The sequence below is a fragment of the Oncorhynchus tshawytscha genome, linkage group LG20, assembly GCF_018296145.1.
Source record: "Oncorhynchus tshawytscha isolate Ot180627B linkage group LG20, Otsh_v2.0, whole genome shotgun sequence".
NCBI classification, from domain to species: domain Eukaryota; kingdom Metazoa; phylum Chordata; class Actinopteri; order Salmoniformes; family Salmonidae; genus Oncorhynchus; species Oncorhynchus tshawytscha.
Window position 1 is genome coordinate 14126012 of NC_056448.1, and position 18829 is coordinate 14144840.

The 18829-nt window shown below is 41.7% G+C and overlaps 1 protein-coding gene across 3 annotated transcripts; it reads left to right on the forward strand.

Annotated features, from left to right (window-relative positions):
* The first annotated feature begins 1181 nt into the window (after positions 1–1181).
* LOC112219422 (TBC1 domain family member 10A) lies at positions 1182–18594 on the forward strand. Of its 3 annotated transcripts, XM_024380649.2 has the most exons (10): positions 1182–1969; positions 14230–14329; positions 14630–14737; positions 14826–14932; positions 15013–15127; positions 15249–15314; positions 15876–16065; positions 16389–16543; positions 16823–16901; positions 17944–18594. In XM_024380649.2, the coding sequence occupies exons 1-10, from the start codon at positions 1767–1769 to the stop codon at positions 17961–17963; spliced, it is 1143 nt and encodes a 380-aa protein (XP_024236417.1). In that variant the 5' UTR covers positions 1182–1766; the 3' UTR covers positions 17964–18594. The 3 variants fall into 3 exon arrangements, with proteins under 3 accessions (XP_024236417.1, XP_024236415.1, XP_024236416.1); XM_024380647.2 differs by having other exon boundaries at positions 16823–18594; XM_024380648.2 differs by having other exon boundaries at positions 1192–1243; positions 16823–18594.
* Positions 18595–18829: the final 235 nt, after the last annotated feature.

Here is an 18829-nt window from a genome sequence, read left to right on the forward strand (position 1 = left end):
TGCTGTCGTACACGTCAATTTAGAGCATTCCAAACATGCTCAATGTGTGACATGTCTGGTGAGTATGCAGGCCATGGAAGAACTGGGACATTTTCAGCTTCCAGGAGTTTTGTACAGATCCTTGCTACATGGGGTCATGCATTGCCATCAATAAAATGCAGTTGTGTTCGTTGTCCGTAACTTATGCCTGCCCATACCATAAGCTCACCTCCCCCATAGGGGCAATCTGTTCACAACGTTGACTTCAGCAAACTGCTCGCCCACACGACACCATACACGTGGTCTGTGGTTGAGGCCAGTTGGACATACTGCCAAATACTCTTAAACAACGTTGGTTGGTGGCTTATGGTAGAGAAATTAACATGAAATTCTCTGACAACAGCTCTGGTGGACAGTCCTACAGTCAGCATTCCAATTGCATGCTCCTTCAAAACTTGAGACATCTAAGGCATTGTGTTGTGTGACAAAACTGCACATTTTAGAGTGGCCTTCTACTGTCCTCAGCACAAGGTGCACCTGTGTAATGATCATGCTGTTTAATCAGCTTCTTGATATGCCACACCTGTCAGGTGGAGGAATTATCTTGGCAAGGGAGAAATGCTCACTATAAGGAATGTAAACAAATTTGTGCACAACATTTTGAGATAAATAAGCTTTTTGTGCACATGGAACATTTCTGTGATCTTTTATTTCATATCATGAAACCAACACAATTTATTTTACCAGGCAAGTCAGTTAAGAACAAAGTCTTATTTTCGATGATGGCCTAGGAACAGTGGGTTAACTTGCCTGTTCAGGGGCAGAACGACAGATTTGTACCTTGTCAGCTCTGGGTTTGAACTTGCAACTTTCCAGTTACTAGTCCAATACTCTAACCACTAGACTACCCTGCCACCACAATACATGTTGCGTTTATATTTTTGTTCAGTATATATGTATAAGCAATAACGCCTGGGTGTGATATGTGGCCAATATACCAAGGCTAAGGGCTCTTCTTATCACAAAGCCCCAATGTGCCTTATTGCTTCTATAAACTGGTTACCAGCGTAATTAGAGCAGTAAAACATTTTCTTTTGTCATAGTACACGGTCTGATATACCACGGCTGTCAGCCAATCAGCATTCAGGGCTCGAAAACCCAGTTATAAATAAACGACCTCGAACATGGTCTTTGCTGAACTGACTGTCAGCTGACGCTAGCAAGCAGTGTCTCGGTCTAATTAATCCGCGCTAGGCCTGTCAGAGTGAGTTATTGATGAGAGGTTGATGCATATTGGCTTTCAATGGTTTTATCTGGCCAGTCGTTCAACAACACCATCTTGCTTGCTAGTAACGGTAGACTTAGACTGCTTTTTGTGTTGCTCTGATTTGTGTTGGTGTTGTTGACAAATAATGGCATGTTTCTCACTGCTAGCGGTTAGCTACCGTTAATGCTAACCTAGCCAGCTAGCTTCTTTAGCTGTCTATCCTGTTCATTGATTCTGACTTTCCATTTTATTTTTCGTTAACGTTAATTGTTTGGTTTGCTAACTGTAGCTAGTCGAGTGGTTTTTGATTTAGACTAGTTAGCTAACTATATCGCTCTAATTTACCTCGACGATGCTATGCGGGTTACGATAGCTAAGGACATGTTGACGACCATAAAAAAACTTCACTTCAGACAGTAGCTAAGCTTTTCACTGAAATGTTTGACTTAGAATTAAATAACTGGAGGTTTACTTGACTAATGATATTAGAAGAAGTTAAGCTAGAGAGAGGGTGGTTTAAATGGCAAGAATTAGAATTGAGCCAGGTAATGGACTTCAGTCAGCAGAGTCCATCAAAAGTTTGCGGGGCACCAGAGAAAGCCTGGCACTGACAGATGAAGGCAACTCTTTCGGCTCGGACTCAGAACTAAATGGCTATACCAGCGAGAGACAGACGGATAAATATGGATTTATTGGGGGTGCACAACAATATTCAGAACAATCGTAAGTATGACCCGTCTGTTTATAATTTTCCACCAGCAACGAAGTAGTCTAGATCTGTGGCTGGACAAAATTGTCAAAGTGCATCTTCCTTCCAGATTAGGCACTCGTTTCATCTGACTAAACGCACCACTTTATTGTTTGTAATTTTCTAATATTCACTTCACATTTGAATCAGTAGTAGCCTGTTATTTGCGGTATAACTCCAGTGGATACTCTCCACCAAAGACACCGAGAATGGTAGACGCTCTTATCCAGCGCTACTTACATTAGTGCATACATATATTTCGGTACTTTTTCATAGTCTTCCACCGTGGGAATCGAACCCACAACCCTGGCGTTGCAAGCGCCATCATCTACCAACTAAGCCCCACAGGAGGACTTGGAGGTCAACAGAAAGTTAGTCCTCTCTTGTTCTGTGTTACTCAGAAGATGTAATTTGTCAAATGACCTGCCATATTCTGTCTAGTCCCTTACTAACCTTTAGTAACACCTGCCTTGTCCAGAATGACCCCCTACCCGACCCTTAGCAGGTTTAGTTTGCTGCTCTGTGAACCTCCTTGAGGAAGCTGTGTACAGAGTGTCTGGTCAGACAAGATGGATGAGAAAGCCTCTGTCATGTAAGTCTCTGCATCACTCAGAGTAACTGATCGAATGAGGGTTGATACACCCGGGGACCGTGGAAGAACTGCAGGTCCTTTTTCTATCTTTTCACCCTCTCAGCAGCTACTCTTCCTGGGGTCCAAACAGGCTTGAAACAGTTACATCACCACAAAACACAACCACTTGGATCATAAATAAAACAATGTATCATACAATATTACTCTAATCTTAAACATTTACAATATAGAATCCAGAATACCAGTACATCTGGTTTTGTGTGTCTCCTCAGTCTGCGTTGTGCCATGAGGTGTTGTTTTATCAGTTTCTTAAATGTGTTTTTACTGCTCGCTTGAATTACTTGACATGGAAGAGTTACATGTAGTCATGGCTGTATGTAGTACTGTGTTTACCAGAGTCTGTTCTGGACTTGGGGACTGAAGAGACCCCTGGTGGCATGTCTTGTCGGGTATGTATGGGTGTTTTGATCTGTGTTAGCTGTTTGGAAAGCGCTTCCAACACCAATACCCCTCTCAAAGACATAGTGATGCGGTCAATCTCTCCTCTACGTTGAGCCAGGAGAGATTGCCCACATTTACATGCGCACAGTATTCTGGATAGTAGCTCAAATCCTGCCTAAAGTCTTATTTGGAGTAAGCTGTTTACATGGACCTTTTGATATCCCGCTCAGAATATCCCTGTAACCATGAATAAACAGAATACCCAACCTCTCTAATGCTCTTGTGGCTGAATGGAAGCAAGTCCCTGCATCAATATCAATATACCAACATCTATTGGAAAACCTTCCCAGAAGAGTGGAGGCTGTTTATAGAAGCAAAGGAGGGACCAATTCCATATTAATGCCCATGATTTAGGAATGAGATGTTCAATAAGCAGGTGTCCACCTACTTTTGGTCATGTAGTGTATCTTAAATATGTGGGTTTTTGGCAATGTTTCTTAAACTTTAGATCAGACAGAACATTTTCTCAAACTAAATATGTGTTGATGTTAGTTGGCGGGGATCTTTACTTTAGCAGTATTGTGTTTTGATGCATTTCTAATACCTTAAGACTTTTTCTAGTAGATGTTTTCGAATACCCCTTTTCCATCTGTTGCTTATCCAACATGTTTGGGATGGAAAGGGGTAGGAAATATATGCCTTCATTTCTCATACTTTTAGCTTTAATTTGACACCCAATTTGACATGCTCCTATGAACTTTACATGTTGGTGCTCATGGGTCCTTTTACATGGAAATGCCCATTCATAAACACACAGGCTTTACTCAATGCTAGTGGTAGATCATTAGTAAAAAATATACAAACGTAAGGGGCCAAGACAGCTACCACGAGGTATGCAAAACTCTTCCTGGTTTATGTTAGAGGCTTTAATTAAAGAACACCCTGTTTTCCTTTAGATGGGTAAACGCTCGATCCACGGTGTGGTAGATGTAAAGTCATACATTTTTTTTAGCAGCAGCCTATGATCGATAATGTAAATAGCTGTACTAAAGTCTTAACAAAACAGTTCCCACAATCTTATCAATTTCTTTCCGCCAATCATTTGTCTTCATGCCGTACATGTTGATTGACCTTCCCTGTAAGCGTGCTGAAAGTCAGTTGTTAATTTGTTTACTGTGAAAAAGCATTGCATCTGGTTAAACCATTTTTTCCCCCCCAAAAGTTTACTACGGGTTGGTAGCAGGCTGATTTGGTCAGCTGTTTGAACCAGTGAAGGGTGCTGCTTTGCTATTTTTGGTTAACGGTATGACTTTTTCTTCCCTGCAGGCCAGAGTGCTCATACTTTTCTGTAGGCTTAGATTGAAGAGATGGCAAATGGGAGTAGCAATATAGTCCACTACCATCCTCAATCATTTTCCATCCAAGTTGTCATTACCAGTTGGTTTGTCATTATTGATGAACAATATTTTCACCTCTTCCACATTCACGTTAAGAGTTAAAAACGACAATGCTTGTCTTTCATAATCTGATCAGTAATGCATGGCTTTGAAAGTTGAGTTTGTTGGCACGTCATGCCTAAGTTTGCTAATCTTGTCAATGAAAGTCATTAAAGTATTTTGCAATATCAGAGGGTTTTATGATGAATGAGTCATCTGACTCAATGAAGGATCGAGCGGACTTTGCCTTTTTGGCCAAAATGTCATTTTGACTCATCCATTATATAATTTCTCTTTTAGAAGAAGCATTTTCATAAATGCGTGTAGTTTACAAAACACAATGCAGTTGAGGTGACCAGGCCATGTGTTTGCTTAAATGTTGTCGCAGGAAGAGAACCTCCTAGACTAACACAAATTCAGGGTTCTATGGTGACATGTTGAAAAATGTAGAAGCGCACAAATAAATTTAGGAGTGCAATGAAAAATATTTGCGGAAAGATGTGAATTGCCAGCAATTACAAATACAGGGTTTCGGCGCACTAGTTTTTAAGATTGAGATATAAGCCTACATTGGGGGTATATTTATCCTAGCTACTTTTGAAGCTCAGCTTTTTTAAATTTTTTATCTGTGGCACCACGTTTGCTTGTTTTGTTTGGGGCACTAGTGCTCCCAAATAAAAATTCCAGGTAGCAAAATATTCTTTCTGTGCTTACAAAATGGTAGCACTGTAGAGCCCTGAAATGGGAATAGGGACATTATAATCACAGGCAAACTCCTAGTAAGGAGTTTTTTTATTTTTTTATTTTTTAGGCTACTACCAAACTTCCTTCTAATTGCTAATCGAGAGATAGGCTTGTCATTTCCATGTAAAAGAGCACCAACGTGGAGTTCATAGGAGCGTGTCAAATGAAAGCGAAGAGTATACAGTGGGGCAAAAAAGTATTTAGTCAGCCACCAATTGTGCATGTTCTCCCACTTAAAAAGATGAGAGAGGCCTGTAATTTTCATCATGGGTACACTTAAACTATGACAGACAAAATGAGGGGGAAAAAATCCAGAAAATCACATTGTAGGATTTTTAATGAATTTATTTGCAAATTATGGTGAAAAATAAGCAAGATTTCTGGCTCTCACAGACCTGTAACTTCCTCTTTAAGAAGCTCCTCTGTCCTCCACTTGTTACCTGTATTAATGGCACCTGTTTGAACTTGTTATCAGTATAAAAGACACCTGTCCACAACCTCAAACAGTCACACTCCAAACTCCACTATGGCCAAGACAAAGACCTGTCAAAGGACACCAGAAACAAAATTGTAGACCTGCACCAGGCTGGGAAGACTGAATCTGCAATAGGTAAGTAGCTTGGTTTGAAGAAATCAACTGTGGGAGCAATTATTAGGAAATGGAAGACATACAAGACCACTGATAATCTCCCTCGATCTGGGGCTCCACGCAAGATCTCACCCCTTGGGGTCAAAATGATCACAAGCACAGTGAGCAAAAATCCTAGAACCACATGGGAGGACCTAGTGAATGACCTGCAGAGAGCTGGGACCAAGGTAACAAAGCCTACCATCAGTAACATACTACGCCGCCAGGGACTCAAATCCTGCAGTGCCAGACGTGTCCCCCTGCTTAAGCCAGTACATGTCCAGGCCAATTTGAAGTTTGCTAGAGAGCATTTGGATGATCCAGAAGAAGATTGGGAGAATGTCAGATGAAACCAAAATATAACTTTTTGGTAAAAACTCAACTCGTTGTGTTTGGAGGACAAAGAATGCTGAGTTTCATCCAAAGAACACCATACCTACTGTGAAGCATGGGGGTGGAAACATCATGCTTTGGGGCTATTTTTCTGCAAAGGGACCAGGACGACTGATCCGTGTAAAAGAAAGAATGAATGGGGCCATGTATCATGAGATTTTGAGTGAAAACCTCCTTCCATCAACAAGGGCATTGAAGATGAAATGTGGCTGGGTCTTTCAGCATGACAATGATCCCAAACACACCGCCCGGGCAATGGAGTGGCTTCGTAAGAAGCATTTCAAGGTCCTGGAGTGGCCTAGCCAGTCTCCAGATCTCAACCCCATAAATCTTTGGATGGAGTTGAAAGTCCGTGTTGCCCAGCATCAGCCCCAAAACATCACTGCTCTAGAGGAGATCTGCATAGAGGAATGGGCCAAAATACCAGCAACAGTGTGTGAAAACCTTGTGAAGACTTACAGAAAACGTTTGACCTCTGTCATTGCCAACAAAGGGTATATAACAAAGTATTGAGAAACTTTTGTTATTGACCAAATGCTTATTTTCCTCCATAATTTGCAAATTCATTAAAAATCCTACAATGTGATTTTTTTTTTTTTTTTTTTTCATCTCTTTAAGTGGGATAACTTGCACAATTGGTGGCTGACTAAATACTTTTTTTGCCCCACTGTATTTTGGGGAAATAAAGGTGTAGATTTTTCAACCATTTTTGTATCTTTAAAATTAGGCATCAGTAATGGCTTTGATTTCTGGTCAAACAGATTGTGAAGGAGTCTTGGACAACATATTGCAGAAAGTCTTAAAATATAATACAATACATCAAAACACAATGCTGAAGTAAAGACCCCTGCCAACTAATATGAACACATATTTATTTTTGGGAAAATGATTTGCCTTCTGTTAAGTTTAAGAAGATTGCCTTGGGCCTTGTTATTCCGTTACCAAAACTCCATCTTTAAGATATTTTCTAATGTCTCCCTCATCAGGAGGGAGGATAATGAAAGTTCACAGAACTAAGAAGTAAAGAGATGTGGCCTAAACATTTTTAAAGAACACATCTTGATTATTTCCAACTTATGGGCGCTTCACTATCTATATATACAGTACCAGTCAAAGGTTTGGACACCTACTCCAGGCTGTATCACAACCGGTGCTTATTGGTAGTCCCATAGGGCGTCCTTTAGTGGTTTCTTTGCAGCCATTTGACCATGAAGGCCTGATTTATGCGGTCTCCTCTGAACAGTTGATGTGTCTGTTACTTGAACTCTGTGAAGCATTTATTTGGCCTACAATCTGAGGTGCAGTTAATTCTAATGAACTTATCTTCTGCAGCAGAGGTAATTCTGGGTCTTCCTTTCCTGTGTCAGTCCTCATGGGAACCAGTTTCATCTTAGTGCTTGATGTTTTTTGCGACTGCATTTGAAATTTTCTGAATTGACTAACCTTCATGTCTTAAAGTAATGGACTCTCTTTTCTTATTTGAGCTGTTCTTGCCATAATATGGACTTGGCCTTTTACCAAATAGGCCTATCTTCTGTGTACCACCCCTACTTTGTTACAACACAACTCTTCTTGAACTGCACTGTTTTGTGGCTTGTAAGTAAGCATTTCACGGTAAGGTCTACACTTGTTGTATTTGACGCATGTGACAGTTTGATTTGATTGGCTCAAACGCATTAAGAAGGAAAGAAATTCCACAAATTTAACTTTTAAGGCACACCTGTTAATTGACATTTATTCCAGGTGACTACCTCATGTAGCTGGTTGAATGCCAAGAGTGTGCAAAGCTGTCATCAATGCTAAGGGTGGCACCTTTTGAAGAATCTCAAATATATTATATAAATATATTTTTTTCAAATATCTTAATAATTGTTGTAAAATTCAAGGTCATACACTGCATTTCAAACGATCAGCAGTAATCTAATGAATTAAGGGCTTGGGAAGTTACACCTAGGCTTAATCGAAGCCATCCACAACCATGGAACCCACTAATTTATTTTATGAAAATAGTTTTATTGTTTCAATAAACACTGATTTGGTCTTTCAAGTCTATGAAAATGCCCTTTTTTTTTGTTACACATTTTAACTAGTTCTATTCATAATGCACATTCAATAATATTGACAAACTTCTTGTAGCAGGCATTAAGGCCAGGGTCCCCCAACTGGTGGTCTGAGGGTCGAATTTGGCCCACGTGGTTTTACTTAATTTTTTTTATACTGAACTAAAATATAAATGCAATTTCAATTGTTTTACTGACTTACAGTTCAAATAAATTAATTATTCCCTAATCTATGAATTTCACATGACTGGGCAGGGCACAGCCATGGGTGGGCCTGGTAGGGCATAGGCCCAAACACTTGGGAGCCAGGCCATCCAATCAGAATGATTTTATTTCCCCACAAGGGCTTTTATTACAGACACAAATTATCCTCAGTTTCATCAGCCGTCTGGGTGGCTGGTCTCAGACGATCCTGCAGATGAAGAAGCCGGATGTGGAGATCCTGGCGTGGTGCACTTGGTCTGCGGTTGTGAGACCGGTTGGATGTACTGCCAAATTCTCTAAAACAATGTTTGAGGCGCCTTATGGTAGAGAAATTAACATCAAATTCTTTGGCAACTGCTCCAGTGGACGTTCCTGCTGACAGCATGCCATTTGCACCCTCCCTCAACTTGAGACATCTATAACATTGTTGTGTGACAAAACTGTACATGTTACTGTGGCCTTTTATTGTCCCTAGCACAAGGTGCACCTGTGTAATGATCATGCTGTTTAATCAGCTTCTTGATATGCCACACCTTTTAGGTGGATGGATTATTTTGGCAAAGGCAATGCTCACGAACAGGGATGTAAACAAATTTGTGCACAATCAGATTTTCTTTTGCGTATGGAAAATATCAGGTCTTTTATTTTAGCTCGTGAAACATGGGACTAACACTATATGTAGCGTTTATATTTTTGTTCAGTATAGAATTTATTGTTGGACATAAGACTGTAAAAATACCAAAATCAGCTCAAAGAGTTTTGTTTTGGAAATCTGTTCCCAAGTATTCCCACGCATAATAGTGGTGATCATATACAAATTGTTTGATTTTTGCGTTCAAATTGCAATCTACAAATTGTTTGTAGTTATGTTCTAACCATCAGCTCAAGAAATAATTGGCCCGCAGCTGAATCTAGTTGATTATCCTTGCATTAGGCTATGGAAAATTAACATGGGTCTCATCAATAATCTCTCAAGCCCATGTGCTAGTGATTTAGCCAGCTATTCTTTTGTCAAGTTTGGCCAACTTGGCTCTATTTGCTAGCTAAGGTTGAACAGTTAGAAGGGTGTGTTCATAACAATTTGTCTGTCTCCCAACTGTTTGAAAAGCATGTTGACCTCGCCACTTTGTTCAGATGTTGAAATCAAGTGGCCTACATTATTTCTCAATGAGATTCCTTTCTATAATTGTTTTATACTTATTGCACATTTATAAAACAGACTGAACAGCTAGTATAAGTCTTTGGCTAAAAAGCTGCTAGCATTATGTGGTACCCTGACAAACTGAGCATTTTCCAGAATCAATGTTCATTGATACACTTGTTTTAGGTGTCTGCCCTGCTCGCAACTTGAGTAGTTGAGACACAAAAAGGGTATCGTTAGAACTTAAACTTCTCTATTACAGTCCATATGTTTTGGTGTCCATGTGACCGATTCTGTTGGACCAAACACTGAGTTGAAACCTCTTGTCAGAGGGGAAGATGTGACCTCAACTTTGTTGGTGTGAGAGGGGTTTGGTGTGTGTAGCGGAAGAGGCGACTCGAGAGGTTTCACTCTCGCAAATTTGTTTCTCCAAAATGAGGCGTGTGTTTCTATAGGCTTATTTTGGTCCTAAGCTTGTCGCCTGCCTTCCCGCCTTTGGGGCAACGACTCTCATTGTTAGGACGGAGATATGAGCATCTTGTCATTATATACAGATCTCTGGTATAAATCGGAGGGTACACACTAGAGCGAAGAAGATGATACCAAAAATACAGCATGAGAACAAGCGAACATAAGAGCTCATAAAGAACAACCTTGATTCTTGCTATACAGGCATTTTGAATTAATCAAATTTATCGCCAAGCCCTAACTTATAAATTGACTTAACTCATTCTGTTAACAAATCAGTAACCGAATTACAAAAAAAATCAGTAAAGGAATTCCTGCAGTTGAATTTTCTACAATTGCATATCATAGTAGTCACAAACAACAGTTTAATCAACTGTTACTGTCCTCCCTTCCACTGGCATTCTGTTATGTTCAGCGCATAACTGTTTTATTTCTGTCCGTCTGGTGGTGTGATTGTTAAACAGTCTGGACAACCCCTCGCTCTCTCTGCGTCCCCACTTAATGTTACCTCTCCCGGCTCTTACTGACACCTACCCCTCTCTTACATTAACTGTAACCAGCATCCGAACCAACACTGGTGTCATTAGACCTTGAAAAGTAGTTGAAATTTGATCAGTCCACCCTAGCCTTGATTTCAACATGCAAACCAGAATTTTTGACCGGGCCAGGCCGGCCTTGATTTGAACGTCTATAGACAGTTTTGGTCTGGAACAAATCTTAACCCATCAGATGTCTGTTTGGACAGTACAGTGTGTAGAATAATACCCACATTTGCAAAGCAGGATATTGCAGATTTCTACATTTGTGTACCTATTATACATTGCCATAAAGAGTGACATTCAAATCCATAATTATGCATTTCTTTGTAGTACAGATCAGGGACCATGATGTAATTCTGTTACTGGGTGTAAATCCACTTGACTTTTTTTCCCAAGGTGTCATGTCATAGCTGACACCCCATTCTTTCTGCGGACCTCGTTGAATCTTAATTTGGAGCAGATATTTAGCGTTGAAGGTGAGATTATACTGAAATTTCGTTACCGAACTTTGTATCTGCACAGTTCTTCCAGTAAACGTGTTTTTTGTAAAATGTTCAGTGTAAATTTGTTAATGTGTCCTTTTGCGTGGAGTTGTATGGTTTGTTAAACTTTGAAATCAATGGTTTTGTTTGGCATACATTAACATTTTAAGTGAAATCTGTTAACTTGAAATTGCCCATCAACACTTAGAACGGGGTAGTTTTTTTAATAGACTATAGTAGACCTGGGTGCTTTGGTTTAATTCATTGGCCTCTTCTGGTGATTGTCAGCCATTTTACATTTTTTTGTGACACTCTCAGCCAAGTCATTGTTGGCTGTACTGTTACAAATGCAGGCGTTTAGGACAGTCCAACAGATTATTCTCAGTGGGCCCTTTGGCTGCATAAGTGGAGTCCATGAAGACTCGAAGTCCTGCAGTACCTTGAATAATCAGTTCCAGACATGTCATACCATGTAGGCTAATCTACAAAAGATGTAAATGTTTTCTCCATTGTAAAAATCAAGATCACCATACAGACTCTTAGTTCATTGTTTTCTAGTTGTTTACTCTTTTCTAGTTGTTTACTGCTGCCATGGTGACTTGACAACCTTTTGTGTATTATGGCTTTGTTCTTCCCTCATTTTGCTTACCAGTGTGGTATGTTAGACTGGGTACTGCTGCAAAACAGAATCCTGGCCTGATGGGTCACCTCTTGTTCTGAACAAATGCCTTCGAACTCGTCTGCTTACAGCCTATTGTGATGTGCATTTCTCTCCAGTGTTTAGGCTCCCAGTGAGTGGTTGCTGAGCAAGAGTAGGAATGGCGAGGTAACAGAACTTCCCCTTACTTCTGTCAGAATTTCCTGTTTTTGTGTGCTTTGCGGGTCGTGGCAAGTGTCCCACTGTTTTGTCTGAGGATGGATTTCCTGTGAGGAGTAGGAAGGGATCAGCCGCTGCCCCGCCCCTTCCCCCAAGAGTGCCAGGATGTGATGAAGTATACCACATCCCAGCACAGTGCTGTTTGTATGGTGTTTTGTATTTGAGTGAGTGATCAGAATAGGGTTGGGCTGATATGATTTGATTGATGTTTGACACCTCTATTGTGATGTGCAAGACTATGCTCTATTTGAACTTTACACATCAAAACTATGCAGTTTAATCAGTTAGGCTGTATCAAGATGTTGAACATGAAGTCTAAATTAACTAAGCCTTCTGTTTTTTGCCACACAGTGAATATTTCATGAGAATCTGACTAATATTGTAAATGAGCACAAAATGCAGTCTGGAATGATTTAGTCGTTAACGGCGCAAATTATTTTATCGGATATCGCAACATTTGGAGTAACATATCGCACAACCCTAGCTCAGAACGATCATCTTTGGACTACACCTGTCCCTGTTTACCTAGTCTCCATTTCTGCGATCAACCTTGACCCGGGATACCTGTAATATGATAGTCTTCACTAATCCAGCAAGGTTAATGCTAATCACTCTGCTTAGCCCTGTGCTAGCTGCTATTTCTCCACCTTGTAAAGCAATTGCTTGTGAGGCACTGCTGTGTACACAGCATGAGTGACCACTCTTCTGCTCTGTGGTTTTAAGTCTAGTATCTCATGTGATCTGATCTGGCCTGCTGGACGGAAAGAGAATTTAGGCCTAAGTGTTCAGCCCATTTGGTTGGATGTAGACTAATGACTGCAAGGCCGTCCCTAAAAGGAAATAAAACAAATGTAAACATAAAGCAGACTTGTCAGACAGAGCCTTTTAGGCTAAGAGCTTGTTAGTTTTAGCCTGTCCAATCTGTCATGTGTTATTGTTAAGTCTGCTACAGAACCCACAACAAAGAGGCTTATCTAGCTGTTCGGTCCTGCTCCATTGGAAGGGAAGGACATGTTGTCCTTCGCCTAATGCTGCTACGGTTACCACAGTTGCCACTACCTTGACCACAGTTGCTACCACTGACAAAGTGTGTGTCTCAAATCAATTCCATTTAAGGGGCATTATTGGCATGGAAACATATGTTTACATTGCCAAAGCAAGTGAAATAGATAAACAATAATGAACAGTCAACATTACACACACAAAATGTCCAAAAGAATAAAGACATTTCAAATGTCATTATGTCTATGTACGATGTAATAATGTGCAAATAGTTTAAGTACAAAAGGGAAAATAAATAAACCTAAATATAGGTTCTATTTAAAATGGTGTTCTTCACTGTTTGCCCTTTTCTTGTGGCAACAGGTCATACATCTTGCTGCTGAGATTGCACACTGGTATTTCACCCAATAGGTATGGGAGTTTATCAAAATGTGACTCTTCACAAGGCTATGCTCACTGAGTCTGTACATAGTCAAAGATTTCCTTTAATTTTAGGTCAGTCAGTGGTCAGGTATTCTGCCACTATGTACTCTCTGTTTAGGGCCAAATAGCATTCTAGTTTGCGCAGTTTTGTCAAGTAATCGTTTTGTCATGATTTGGTTGGTTCTAATTGTGTTGCTGTTCTGTCTCTCATATTCATGTAGCCCTACAACAGACAACCTAGTTTCGTTCATTCCAGAGAAAACCGTCTATGCTTAATTAATGAGTGCAAAAAAATCTGTCATGGTGGTTTTCACCCCTCTGCATCCACCTTGGTAATTTGACCACAGTTAGTCCAGTGTACTGGGTGTGTCCATCAGCTGGTTACAATAAAGATGCTCTTCCTCTGAGCGACTCTGAAACACATGCAGCCCCTTTGAACCGCCCTCTCCTCCTACCAAGGGAAGGAGCCCAAGCCCAGCAGTCCTCCAGAACCATGTCAGCTTTCTCTTTTTTTTCATCTGGAGAGACGCAACAATGGCAGCTATTGTCCTTGTCTCATCTTTTTCTATTCTGGTTTCAGTGGACACTACGATCATATGGCTCCAGTTTTCTAGTCGAAAGAGTTGTTTCTGTAAGAAAAAGAGCACGCTCTAATGATTTTCGGAAGCTACAGGAAGCAACTTCCTGTGAGGGATGGCTCTTCCTCCTTCCCTGACTCGCCTCATTTCGTTGGTGTCTGCATTGTGTTTTAGACACTGGTGTGTAGCTGTAGACTAACTCTCTATCTGTCCCCTGACTCCCACAGAGCTGAAGACATCCCTCCTGAAGTGCTGAGACAGAGAGAGGCCAAATGGCTGGACATGCTCAACAACTGGGACAAATGGATGGCCAAGAGACACAAGAAGGTCAGCAAGTCCAACATCTGCTGCTCAACACCGGCTGATAGGCTACCGAAAGCCCAATGCTGACCATAACCGCTTTCTTTATCGAAAGCATGTTAACCTTGCAAGCTGTCATGTGTCACCCCTTCTCTTATTGAGTAACTGTTATGCAGTAAGCACCAGAAAATATGTAAGGAAAGTAATTGAACACATACTTGAACAATCTACCCCCCTTGCCTGATATTGAATGAATTCCCATGATTTTTAATCTCACTGTACATGATTGAGTGCTACTGTCACAGCCACTAAATCCCTGCCCTCCAGATGAAGCTGCGCTGTCAGAAGGGCATCCCCCCCTCGCTGCGAGGCCGGGCGTGGCTCTACCTGTCAGGAGGAAAGGTGAAGAGGGAGCAAAACAAGGGCAAGTTCGAGGTCGGTCACTAACCATCATCGCTACACACGAATTCATACAGTCTTGTACTTTTTCGCATGTGAATTCAGCTAACTGTGGTTTTTAAAGGAGCTGGACAGGCAGGCAGGAGACCCTAAGTGGGTGGATGTGATCGAGAAGGACCTCCACAGACAGTTCCCCTTCCATGAGATGTTTGTGGCGAGAGGAGGCCATGGGTGAGTAGCTCATTTGACGTGGACCAATGGCTATTTTTCAGTACATGTTTGTTTTTTGTAACCCAAAATCGTGTGTGTAGGCAGCAGGACCTGTACCGTGTCCTCAAAGCCTACACACTGCACCGGCCTGAAGAGGGTTACTGCCAAGCTCAAGCTCCCATTGCTGCTGTGCTGCTAATGCACATGCCTGCTGAGGTCAGTCCACGCATACCATCCCTGTATATGCAAAAAATGTTGAATAGTCTGTTACTCACACTACAGTAATGTGGCATACACCACAGCCGTGCTGAATTCATGTTTGTGCTTTATTTAACAGGATGCATTCTGGGGTCTGGTGCAGATTTGTGAGAAGTACCTTCCTGGATACTACAGTGTAGGGCTGGTAAGACTGACCACAGGTGTACCACACTGATATGCTAACATTTATTTACGCTAACACAAGGAACCAAGGTCACATGTTGATGAGAATCCCCAGTTTGTTGGTTGTGACAGAGAGGGTTTTATATTGGTGTTTAAAGATCAGGCTTACCGCGTGCAGTTCGTTGGGTTTTCCCAAGGGCAGAGCTGGAGAGTAACTCGGAAGAGCTTACCTATCACTAAAATACAGTTAAACATTAATTCAGCATGTTTATCATTGTCTGGAACTTCTGTGTCTTGGAAAAGAAAAGCTGCACAATGTTAGGTGACAGTCATGTTGAATGCAGGTATCATATTACTGGGCATGTGCTGCTGTCATTACATGTCCTGTAGTCTGATGTCTGTGACCAGCTAATGACAAATAGCCCTGAGTGAGTGGGTGACCAGGCAATGTGGGCCGGTTAATGAAACTGTTACTTTTTTTTTTAAGAGGAAGGAGTCTGTTCTCTCTGCCTCTCAACCCCTCCATTTCTTTCTCCCCCCCCCATCTCTCCATTCTGATGGGGGTTCCTGTGTGCTCCTGAAGGAGGCGATCCAGCTAGATGGGGAGATCCTGTTTGCTTTGCTGAAGCGTGTGTCTCCTCTGGCCCACCGCCACCTGAAGAAGCACAAACTGGACCCCATCCTGTATATGACGGAGTGGTTCATGTGTGCCTTCTCCAGAACCCTGCCCTGGGCCTCTGTGCTACGTGTCTGGGACATGTTCCTTTGTGAGGGTGAGATGCAGAATGTCATTTAACAGGGTCTTTGTAGTGCAATATGTTTAATGCATGTGGCTATATGAGACATGTATGACATTGGTAACGTGCAATGCATGTCGTATGCTGATTCCACACAGTAAACACACACTTACATTTTGTCCACATGAGAGCATTCTCAGAGGCACGCTCTTTAGACAGACTGACATGGACACACACCCCAGCATACTCATAATCACCTACATTATAGACACATTCAAACATACAATAAAACACACAAATGTGTCATACAAGACTCTTCAGGACACTGTGCGACTTCATCTGTTTGTCTGGTCGTCCAGGAGTGAAGATCATCTTCCGGGTGGGCCTGGTGCTGTTAAAGTGCATGCTGGGCTCTCAGGACAAGCTGAAGACTTGTCAGGGACAGTACGAGACCATGGAGCTGCTCAAGACCATAGACACACGCTACATGCTGGAAGGATTCCTAGTGCGGGAGGTAGTGATGCGCAACCAACATCCACAGCCAGACTTCTAGAAACATCCATACTGGAAAATATGTCATGGTTTTTAAGCCACTTTGAAAATTGCTGACATGAATGTGAGGATTCTCAGGGCTGTGTTAAGGGCTATGGTGTAAACTGAAAAGACCCTGCTGCCACCTAGTGGTACTTTAATAAAACTGATATTACAGTCATGATTTCTGCTACCTTATCAAGCAAGCTGACAAGAGTTTAAGACTGCTAGGTTAACCACTGCCGCTTATGGTCTGTCACAGATTATAGAGCTGCCGTTGTCAGAGCGGGACGTTGAGAAGGAGCACCTGGCCCAGCTGCGGCGCTGGAAGGAGACCCGGGGTGAGTTGCACTGCAAGTCCCCTCCCAGAATGCACGGCGCCAAGGCTATCATGGCCGCCGAACCACCCAGTCGCCAAGACCTGCGCCAGAACCCCACCATCATAGTCGAGTCGTCCCTGGCAACCAATAAGAATGTGGAGGGCCAGGAGGAGGACAAGGCGAGGATAAAGACCAAAGAGCAGAAGAATGGAAAGAAGACCGGCACCCCGGTGGCATCCAACCCTGAACCCAGCGACATCTCTACCAAGCCCACCCCACCCATCAAAGACGCACCCTTGCAGGGCTCCAATCAGAGCCTGATTAGCACAGAACATGACACCTACCTGTAGCAGATGGAAAGAGCTTGGACCAGCTGGGGATTACAAAACCTGTTTACTGCTCACGGACTCCAGATCTCCAGTATACCCTTAACCTCTGACCCCTTCCCACTCTCACCTTCTTGACTGACTCTTTCCATTATAGCCAAATGCATCTATAGAAAAACACTCCATAAGAATGGAAGCCTCTGGCGTATCTTCCATATTGCCCTGGGTGCTACAAGTGTAGACTTTTTTTTTTACACGTATGGGGATGTGAATTTAATCATCAGTTGGCAGAGTGCAGCACTTCGTTCAGTGGACCATACGGATATACAGGCACTTTGGCTGAGGGTAGATTGTATAGCCTGCTGCTGAAATCAATCACGTCAGTTGATCTCAATCTTTTCTTATTTAATTAAGTCTTTTAGGCTGATTCAAGATCAGGTGACATAACTATGAAGTCTGTTTAGCCAGGAGTCCTGGCCCTGTCCCAGCTGATCTGGGGTCATTACTGGATGCTTGAGCACTACGCCTGTTTGTCTGTCACTTAATATGTACTGTAGTATAAGACACTACATTGCCAACACACACCAATCCTGCATTGTTAGATTAACAGGAAATGTCAATAGTTAAATTGTAAGCACAATAGAATATGGTTTGAATACCGTAGGTTGCCAACATATTGTATAAAGAAACGCTATTGTCATTCACTCATTGGTGTGTCCTTTTCTCTCTGGTTGTAGTTGATGTTGATGAACACTAGAGGGATCTGTGGGTCCATTGTTCAGCCCTGACCAATGAAGGACTTGAACGACAGGCTCAAGGGAAAACCAATCATCTGAATAATTTATAGTTTCTAATGAAGTTAATTAACATTTGATGGTTTACCATGTTTATGTGTTGTAAGAGCCATGTTGTCTAAATCATTCCTTAGTGTGTATGGTTCTGTGCAGGGCTCCAGGGAACAGAGTCCATGTGTAGTTATGTAGTGGGAGAATGCCAAACGATGGAACGCTCATGTCATACTCAGCCATGTTGATTCTGCTTTGTCGATAAAATGTGCTTACGTATACTCGTTTTATTAGATCTGTGCATAATTGCTTTATGTAATCGTCAATATTACGCACGGGTGTGTTAGTCGAATATTTGCCTTTAGATTAGAACTGCAGAAGTTATTTTCTGAAGGGACTGTTTTGTATCAAGTAAAATATACATTTAAAAAAATATTGAACTTAAGGTAAAAGGATGATTTCTGTAAATTGCCATGGATTTTCACACTTGCACATAGTTTAGAACTTCACATACTATAGATTTATATTTGTTTAAGATGAAGCGCTTTGTCCCTGGTCAAGTCCTTTAAGAATAAAATGTACATTTTGTTTGTCTTCTGTAAAGTTGCCTGTGTTTATTGTGTGACGTCCATGTAACCTCTAAATGTGTGGCAACCAACACTGACACCACTAATGTATTAGGTGTCTGTTGCACTTTTCATAATAGAAATCTCAAAGCACTTCGTAAGCAAAAGACTAACAAACACGCTATATCATGACAGGTCAGCCAATAGAGGCGATGTCTTTGACAGCTGCATCCTCTGCAGATAGAGGGTCAGTTCATGGCTTGAGTGGAGGA

What these genes read in the sequence shown, in the direction of transcription:
- LOC112219422 (XM_024380647.2), top strand. Translation starts at nt 1,767, where the DNA reads ATGGCAAGAATTAGAATTGAGCCAGGTAATGGACTTCAGTCAGCAGAG. An exon ending in GTGGCGAGAGGAGGCCATGG is followed by an intron (nt 14,933 to 15,012) that starts GTGAGTAGCTCA and finishes TCGTGTGTGTAG; the next exon opens with GCAGCAGGACCTGTACCGTG. An exon ending in TAATGCACATGCCTGCTGAG is followed by an intron (nt 15,128 to 15,248) that starts GTCAGTCCACGC and finishes TTTATTTAACAG; the next exon opens with GATGCATTCTGGGGTCTGGT.